Source organism: Enhydra lutris, unplaced genomic scaffold (assembly GCF_002288905.1).
Source record: "Enhydra lutris kenyoni isolate GAN:26980312 unplaced genomic scaffold, ASM228890v2 scaffoldscaffold22, whole genome shotgun sequence".
Classification (NCBI taxonomy): Eukaryota; Metazoa; Chordata; class Mammalia; order Carnivora; family Mustelidae; genus Enhydra; species Enhydra lutris.
This window is the reverse complement of record NW_019154106.1, coordinates 28818880-28829035: the sequence shown is the minus strand read 5'-3', so window position 1 is coordinate 28829035 and position 10156 is coordinate 28818880. Positions and strand designations below refer to the sequence as shown.

General features: G+C 36.3%; 1 protein-coding gene across 1 annotated transcript in view; it reads right to left on the bottom strand.

The window, feature by feature from the left end:
- The window catches only part of LOC111149828 (coiled-coil domain containing 73), a 136647-nt gene that overhangs the window by 50747 nt on the left and 75744 nt on the right, over positions 1-10156 (bottom strand). Inside the window, exons 7-8 of the mRNA XM_022507119.1 lie at positions 8221-8356; positions 7906-7985 (exon numbers count right to left, since the gene is read on the bottom strand). Coding sequence (XP_022362827.1) covers positions 7906-7985; positions 8221-8356 — 216 coding nt within the window. The remainder of the gene's footprint in view (positions 1-7905; positions 7986-8220; positions 8357-10156) is intronic.

Genomic DNA, 10156 nt, shown 5'->3' with positions numbered 1-10156 from the left:
ACCAAAACCATAAGATACCTAGGAATAAACCTAACCAAAGAGGCAAAGAATCTATACTCAGAAAACTATAAAGTACTCATGAAGGAAATTGAGTAAGACACAAAGAAATGGAGAAATGTTCCATGCTCGTGGATTGGAAGAACAAATATTGTGAAAATGTATATATGCTACCTAAAGCAATCTACACGTTTAATGCAATCCCTATCAAAATCCCATCCATTTTTTTCAAAGAAATGGAACAAATAATCCTAAAATTTATATGGAACCAAAAAAGACCTCGAGGGGCGCCTGGGTGGCTCAGTGGGTTAAGCCACTGCCTTCGGCTCAGGTCATGATCTCGGGGTCCTGGGATCGAGCCCCGCATTGGGCTCTCTGCTCAGCTGGGAAACTGCTTCCTCCTCTCTCTCTACCTGCCTCTCTGCCTGCTTGTGATCTCTCTCTGTCAAATAAATAAATAAAATCTTTAAAAAAAAAAAAAAAAAAAAAAAAAACCTCGAATAGCCAGAGGAAAAACCAAAGTTGGTGGCATCACAATTCCAGACTACAAGCTCTATTACAAAGCTGTCATCATCAAGACAGTATGACACTGGCACAAAAACAGACACATAGATCAATGGAACAGAATAGAGAGCCCAGAAATAGACCCTCAACTCTATGGTCAACTAATCTTCAACAAAGCAGGAAAGAATGTCCAATGGAAAAAAGACAGTCTCTTCAACAAATGGTGTTGGGAAAATTGGACAGCCTCATGCAGAAGAATCAAACTGGGCCATTTCTTTACACCACACACAAAAATAGACTCAAAATGGATGAAGGACCTCAATGTGAGAAAGGAATCCATCAAAATCCTTGAGGAGAACACAGGCAGCAACCTCTTTGACCTCAGCCGCAGCAACTTCTTCCTAGGAACATCGCCAAAGGCAAGGAAGCAAGGGCAAAAATGAACTATTGGGACTTCATCAAGATCAAAAGCTTTTGCACAGCAAAGTAAACAGTTAACAAAACCAAAGACAACCGACGGAATGGGAGAAGTAATTTGCAAATGACCTATCAGATAAAGGGCTAGTATCCAAAATCTATAAAGAACTTATCTAACTCAACACCCAAAGAACAAATAATCCAATCAAGAAATGGGCAGAGGACATGAACAAACATTTCGGCAAAGAAGACATCCAGATGGCCAAAAGACACATGAAAAAGTGCTCCACATCACTCAGCATCAGGGAAATACAAATCAAAACCACAACGAGATATCACCTCATACCAGTCAGAATGGCTAAAATTAACAAGTCAGGAAATGACAGATGTTGGCAAGGATGTGGAGAAAGGGGAGCCCTCCTACACTGTTGGTGGGAATGCAAGCTGGTGTAACCACTCTGGAAAACAGCATGGAGGTTCCTCAAAAAGTTGAAAATAGAGCTTCCCTATGACCCAGCAATTGCGCTACTGAGTATTTACCCTAAAGATACAAATGTAGTGATCTGAAGGGGCATGTGCACCGAATGTTTAGCAGCAATGTCCACAATAGCCAAACTATGGGAAAAAACCTAGATGTCCATCAACAGATGAATGGATAAAGAAGATATGGTATACATATATACAATGGAATACTATGCAGCCATCAAAAGAAATGAAATCTGGCCATTTGCGACAATGTGGATGGAACTAGAGGGTATTATGCTGAGCAAAATAAGTCAATCAGTGAAAGACAATTATCATATGATCTCCCTGATATGAGGAAGTTGAGAGGCAATGTGGGGGGTTTGGGGGTAGGAAAAGAATAAATGAAACAAGATGGGATCAGGAGGAAGACCATAAGAGACTCTTAATCTCAAAAAACAAACTGAGGGTTGCCGGGAGGGGGTGTGGGGGGCAAGGAGAGGGTGGTGCGGTTATGGGCATTGGGGAAGGTATGTGCTATCCTGAGTGCTGTGAAGTGTGTAAACCTGGCAATTCACAGACCTGTACCCCTTGGGCTAATAATACATTATATGTTAATAAAAAAAAATTATATTTTTTAAAAAAGAATATCAGTCAGGCATAAAAAAGGAAAAGATCTTGCCATGTGCAAAAACACAATGGATCTAGAGGATTACACTAAGAGAAATAAGTCAGAGAAAGGCAAATACCATAAGATTTCACTTATATGTGGAAATCTAAAACACAAAACAACAAAAACAAAAAAAACAAAAATAAGAAACAGACCCATAAATGCAGAGAACTACGGGTTGCCAGAGGGGCAGGGTGGTATGGGCAAAACAGGTGAAGGAGAGTAGGAGATACAGGCTTCCAGTTATGAACAAATAAGTCACAAGATACAGCATAGGGAATATAGTCAGTGGTATCATAGTAGCATTTTATGGTGACAGACAGTAGCTATATTTGTGTTGAGTGTAGCATAATGTATAGACTTACTCAATCACTATGTTGTATACCTGAAACTAATGTAACATTATGTGTCAACTACACTTCAATTAAAAAATTAAGAAGAAAAAAATCTAAAATAATATATCTAAACCTCAGATTTAGGAAACTATAAAAAGAAGACCAAAGTAAATTCAAAGCAAGCAGAAGAAATCATTAAAAATTAGAGCAGAAATCAATAAAAACAAAAGCAATAAATCAATAGAGAAAATCAAAGAGACCAAAAGCTGATTCTTTGAAACAATCAATAAAAGTGATAAGTCTCTAGCCAGGCTAAGGGAAAAAAAAAAAGGGACACAAATTATTAATATCAGAAATGAAAAAGTAGATATAACCATAGATCCTATGGACATTAAATAGAAAATTTTTAAAATGTTATGAAAAATTCTATGCCCACAAGTTTGATAGCCTAGATAAAATGGATAGATAGATAGATCTATCTATCTAGATAAAATTCCTTGACATAATATGCCAAAATGCACACAAGAAGAAACAGACAATCTAAATAGACCTATATCCACTAAAGAAATTGAATCAATAACTAATAACCTAACAACAGAAAGCACCATACCCAAATGGGGTCACCGGTGAATTCTATGAAATATTAAAAGAAGAAATTATACAAATTCTGTATAATCTCTTTAAGAAGATGGATGCAGATGGAATACTTTGAGTTCATTCTATAAGGCTAGCATTATCCTAATAACAAAACAAGACAAAAACATTACAAGAAAACTACAGACCAGTATTTCTCATGAGTGTAGATACAAAAATCTTTAACAAAGTAAGAGCAAATTGAATCTAACAATGTATAAAAATAATTATACACCATGATCAAGTGGGATTTATCCCACTTATGCAAAGCCGGTTCAACATTCAAAATTTAATTAATGTAATTCATTACACCAATAGGCAAAAGAAAAAAATCACACGATCTTATCAAAAGAGGCAGAAAAAGCATTTGACAAAATCCAACACCTATTTATGATAAAAATTCTTAGCAAACCAGAAAAAGAGGGGAATTTCCTCAACTTGAAAAAGAGCATCTAAAAAGAAAACCTTCAGCTAACATCAAACTTAACAGTGAAAAACTTAACACTTTTCCACTAAAATTAAGAACAAGCCAAGGATGTTCCCTCTCACCAAACTTTTTTTTTTTAAGATTTTATTTATTTATTTGTTAGAGTGAGCACAGGCAGACAGAGTGGCAGGCAGAGGCAGACGGAGAAGCAGGCTCCCGCTGAGCAAGGAGTCTGATGTGAGACTCAATCCCAGGACACTGGGATCATGACCTGAACCAAAGGCAGCCGCTTAACCAACTGAGCCACCCAGGCGTCCTGGTCTCTCACCAAACTTTTTAACACCACACTGGAAGGCTCAGCTAATGCAACAAGACATGACAAAAAAAAAAAAAAAAAAAAAGACATACAGATTTGGCAAGGGAGAAATAAAACTGTCTTTGTTAACAGAGGACATGATTGACTATGCAGAAAATCTAAAAAAAAAAAAAAAAAAAAAAATCAACAAAGACCTCCTGGAACTAACTGCTTCCATCCTACTTCAGATGCCAATTGCAAGTCCAGGTGTTTCTGACTGATCAGCTATAAATAGAGGTTCCCATGATCCTCCCTCTTAGGTTCCATTAATTCACTAGAATAGCTCACAGAACTCTGGGAAACACTTAAGTTTACCAGTTTTTTAACAGATATGATAAAGGATACAGATCAACAGCCAGAGGAAGATATACAAAGAGCAATATCTGGGAGTGTCCTGAGCACAGGGAATTCTGTCCTGGTGGAGTTGAGGTGTATCACCCTCCCTCTGAAATGATACTACTGGGATTTTATGGAGACTTCCTCACGTAGGCATGATCAATTTTTAACTCCATTTCCAGCCCCTTTCCCCTTAATGGACTAGAGGGAAGTAGGGGAGAAGCAGGGCTAAAATGTTAAGCTTCTAATCATGACTTGCTCTTTCTGGTGACCAACCCCCAACCAGGAGCTATCCAGGATCCCACCCAGAGTCACATTATTAAAACAAAAGATGCCCCTAGTGCTCTTACAACTTAGGAATTTATAAGGGTTTTAGGAGCCCAGTGTCAGGGTCAGGGTGAAAAACCAGATATTAGAACAAGAGATAGTCTTAGTTCTTTTATCACTTGGGAAATTACAAGTGATAGAAAATGGGGGCAGATATTTTCTATGATCTCATGCTCTTAATTTTTGTTATAATTTTTAAGCAAATTAAATGCTTAGGTAAAAAAAAATCTAACAAACTATATAAGACCTATATGAGAAGAATTATAAAACTCTAATGAAAGATATTAAAGAACTAAACAAATGGAGAGATATTCATGAATTAGAAAAGCCAATATTTTCAAGAGGTCAGTTCTTCCCACCTCAGTCTACAGATTCATTACAATACCAATCAAAATCTGTGCAAGTTATTTTGTGGGTATCAGCAAACTAATTCTATGCAAAGGCAAAAGGCCCAGAATACCCAACTTAATACTGAAGGAGAAGAACAAAGTTGGAGGACTGACACTACCCAACTTTAGCACTTGCTATAAAAATAGAGTAATCAAGTCAATGTGGTACTGGCAAAAGAATGAACAATTAGATCATCAGAACAGAAATGAGAGCCAAGAAAGAGACCCACATAAATACAGCCAACTGATAGTTGACAAACTATCAGCAAAACTAACATTTTCAACAAATGGTCATGGGACAATTGGACATTCACATGAAAAAAAAATGTAGGAGGGGATCTAGACTGAGATCTTAGACTCATCATAAAAATTAACTCAAATGGATCACAGACCTAAATGTAAAATATAAAATAATAAAACTCCTAGAAGATAATACAGGAGAAAATCTAGCTGACTCTGTGTAAGGCAGTGACTTTTTAAGTACAATGCCAAAGTTACAATCCACACACAAAAAAATCTGATAAGCTGCATTTCATTAAAATTAAAAACTTCTGCTCTGCAAAAGACAGTATCAAGAGAATGAGAAGTCAGATCACAGAATGGGAGAAAATATTTTTAAAAGCTCTATCTGATAAAGGACTGTTATCCAAATTACACACAGAATTCTTAAAAGTCAACAACAAGAAAACAAACAACCCAATTAAAAAGTGGATAAAAGATCTGGACACCTCACCAAAGAAGATATACAGAGCACAAGTAAACATATGAAAGGATGTTCAACATAATACGTCATTAAGAAATTACAAATCAGTGGGGCGCCTGGGTGGCTCAGTGGGTTAAAGCCTCTGCCTTCGGCTCAGGTAATGATCCCAGGGTCCTGGGATAGAGCCCCGCATTGGGCTCTCTGCTCATCAGGGAGCCTGCTTCCCTTCCTCTCTCTTCTGCCTGCCTCTCTGCCTACTTGTGATCTCCATCTGTCAAATAAATAAAATCTTTAAAAAAAAAAAAAAAAGAAATTACAAATCAAAACTGTTAACAGAGAGATACCATACACACTATTGAGAATGTGCAAAATCCAAAACACCGACAACCCCAAATGCGGGTGAGGATATCAAGCAACAAGAACTCTCATTCATAGCTGGTAGGAATGCAAAATGATATAGCCACTTTGGAAGACAGTTTAGCAGTTTCTACAAAACAAAACATACTCTTACCATATAATCCAAACAATCACGCTCCTTGGTATTTATCCAAAAAAATTGAAAACTTATGTGCACACAAAAACTTGCATATAGCTTTATTCACGACTGCCAAAACATGCAAGCAACCAAAATGTCCTTCGGTAGAATGGATAGTTTGTGGTACATCCAGGCAATGGAATATCACTCAGTATTTAAAAAAAAAAAAAAAAAAAAAAAAAAAAGGCAAGCTACCAAGCCATGAAAAGACATTAGACAAAACTTAATGCATATTACTGAAAAAAGCCAATTTGAAAAGGCTATATTCTATATGATTCCAACTCTGTAACCTTTTGGAAAAGTCTCCAAAACTGTGGAAATAGTAGAAGAGTAGTGGTTTCCAAGGGTTGGGGGAAGGGACAGATGAAAAGGCAGAGCACAGAGGATTTTCAGAGCAATAGAACTATTTTGTATGATACTATAATGGTGGATACATGTCACTAAACATTTGCCCAAACTCAGATAAAGTACATATCCAAGAGTGAATCCTAACGTAAACAACGGAATTTGAAGGATACTGATGTGTTAGGATAGGTTCATCAATTGTAACAAATGCATCACTCTGGTATAGGATGTTGATAAAGTGGGAGAGACTTCTTCTTCCTCTCCTACCGCTTTCAACTAGTATCAGAGAAGATATTTTTAGTTGCAAATTATGGAAAATTAAACTGGCCCAAACCAAACTAACACAGATAATGAGGATTTACTGACTCACATAACTGAAAAGTGTAGAGGTGGGGGAATGGTAGGGTTGGAGGATCCAGGGATTCAAAAATGTCATCAAAGAACAGGTTTCTTTACTTCACACCAATCTGGCATCCACATTGTCAGGTTCCTCCTGTTTGGTTTCTCATGTACAGAAATGACTGACAACCAGAGGTGGGATTATATTCTTCCTAGTATATAACCACTAAGGCCATTAGTCTACTTCTGAGCCAATGACTGACATGAGAAATAAAATGTTTATGGCCTTCTGCCAATTTAGATCTCAATGTCCAATGTACTCCTTTGCTCATGATGCTTCAGTCATACCAGACTTTCTCCAGTCCCTCACATATACCAAACTCTTCCCTATACTTAATCTTAGCCAAAAGTCTGAGAAGTGATTACTAAAATTCTTTCCTGCCTCAAGACTTTTGTACATGCTTTTCTCCTTGCCAGAGTTATTACCTACTCTGGTGATACCCTTTCTGGGTTCCAGTAACTTACCTTCTTCTTGTTTTTTGGGTCCAGTATGGGGACATCTCTATTGCCTGAAACATTATTCTCTTCCCTCCCTATCCCTTTAACAGTAATAATCCAATGTAATAAATTCACCTATTATGATGTCATCACATCCTTTACTTTTTCTTCATACAATTTTAACAGTTTCAAATTATTTGGTTTGTGGAATTATATATTTTGTGCCTAACTCCTCCATTGGACTATAAACTTCAAAAAAGCAGGAAAATGTTTTATTTTCTTCAGACCTCTATCCTTAGTGCCACGAAGTACCTAGCATATACAGTCCATTCAAGTACTGAATGAATGAAGAATGAATGAATGAATAAATGGTGTTGAGACTGACATACAGTAAAGATTAGCCATTCATGTCACCATAAGGCATATCACTGGTGACAAAGAATATTTTGAATGAGTTAGGACAAATTCATTCATTGCATTTATTGGAATCATAACTCACAGTTTATGAATCTGTATTTAAAACATTTTATTTTTCTTTATACCAAAAAATATACTCAACTTTTTCCAATACTATTTCATAAAACTAATTAGACTATAATTTTACCTAATACTATAAAACTGTATCAACCATACCTTCTTCAAACTGTCTATTTCAGATTCTTGTTTTTTATTTAAAGCTGAAAGTCTTTTGTTTAGCTGTATTGCTTCCTGTACTGCAACATGAAAAACATTTAGAAAAGTATTATATTCAACATCCATTTTAAGCAAAGTATCACCAAGATGGACAGGGAAAATAACCTTAGTGCATTGTATATAATTATTATTGAATTTAACCAGTATTAAAATGTCACTATTACCAGTAGCAGGTAAGTTCAATTTATTTATTATAAATAAACCCATTTAATTATTCCCTCTTAAATATACAAGTTTAAATAAGATAGTACCTACCATTTTGTTCTAACTTTTCATGATTCTCTTTCACCAATCCAAATTGACCTGTTATGGTGCCATAATATTTCTCAATTTCATTCAGTTGCTTCTGATGATCTTCTTTAGCCAGAAGATGTAACTGGACTTTTTGTTCCTATTTTGAAGTTATTTAAAATGTTATAAATATATAACACATATAAAACATATACACACACATATATTTAAACATACATAAAAATTCTTTTTAAAAACTTTTGTTACAAAATAGGCCATGAAAAAGTGCTGAGTACACCATAGGGAGGAAATTGTTAAGGAGATATTTCTAAACCTATGTAACACTAAAGCCTTTTTTGTATTATAACAAAGTAGTCATTTAAATTTATACTGCTCTTATTTATAATTTCTTTTTCAAAAACCAACTAGTTTCAGGGATGCTGGGTAGCTCAGTCAGTTAAGCATCTGCCTTTGGCTCAGGTCAGGATGAGTCTGCATGGCAGGGGGAGCCCACTTCTCCCCCTGCCTGCCTCTCCCCCTGCTTATACACACTCTCTCTCTCTGGCAAGTAAATAAATAAATTTTTTTTAAAAAAAATCAACTAGTTTCATTTACAGAAGAGTTAATTAGTCCATGCCAGCACTAAGCAAAATTATGGGAATATTAAAGCAGTACTCTTGATAATTTAGGAAAGGAAATCTTTTCTTTAAATTTGGGGGCACAATTATGAGTACGTTATTGAAATTCAAGTAATTTTTCTTTTTTTTTAAGATTTTTAAAATTATTTGATGGAGAGAGAGACGACAAGAGAGGGAACACAAGCAGGGGCAGTGGGAGAGGGTGAAGCTGGCTTCCCACTGAGCAAGGAGCCTGATGCAGGGCTCAATGAACATGACCTAAGCCAAAGGCAGATGCTTCACAACTGAGCCACCTAGGCACCCCAAAACTCAAGTAATTTTTCTGATTTTAATAAGCACAGCACCTTTTCATTGCATTAAAAAATTGAATTATGAGGATAATACCTATCAGAGATAGAGAGGCAATACAGTATAGTAGAAAGTCTACTTAGGTTGAGAAATGTAATTGGTGAAAATTGGACCCAACATATATTTTAATATGGGCCTTCACTGTTTTTGGCTAAAGCAGCTTGTTTTGTCATACTTAGAAATAGGACTTTAAATTTTAAAAAATATTGTTAATAAAATCAATTTTTTATTTTTTTATTTTTTCAAATTATGTTAGTCACCATACAGTACATTGTTAGTTTCTGATGTAGTATTCCACGATTCACTGTTTGCATAACACCAAGTGCTTCATGCAATAGATGCCCTCCTTAATACCCATCACCAGGCTGACCCATTCCCCCATGCTCCTCCCGCCATGCTCCTCCCCTCTAAAACCCTCAGTTTCTTTCTCAGAGTCCATAGTCTCTCTTGGTTCGTCCCCCTTCTGATTCCCCCCTTCATTTTTGCCTTCCTTCTCCTAATGTTCTCCATGCTATTCCTTACATTCACAAATAAGTGAAACCATATGATAATTGTCTTTCTCTGCTTGACTTTTCACTTAGCATAATCTCCTCCAGTCCCATTCATGTTGATGCAAAAGTTGGGTATTCATCCTTTCTGATGGATGAGTAATATTCCATTGTATATATGGACCACATCTTCTTTATCCATTTGTCTGTTGAAGGGCATCTCAGCTCTTTCCACAGTTTGGCTATTGTGGACATTGCTGTTATAAATACTGGGGTGCATATGGTCCTTCTTTTTTTTTTTTTTTCACTCTTTTAAATTTTATTTTTTTATAAACATATAATATACTTTTATCCCCAGGGGTACAGGTCTGTGAATCGCCAGGTTTACACACTTCACAGCACTCACCATAGCACATACCCTCCCCAATGTCCATAATCCCACCCCCCCAACCCCCCTCCCCCCATTAACCCTCAGTTTGTTTTGTG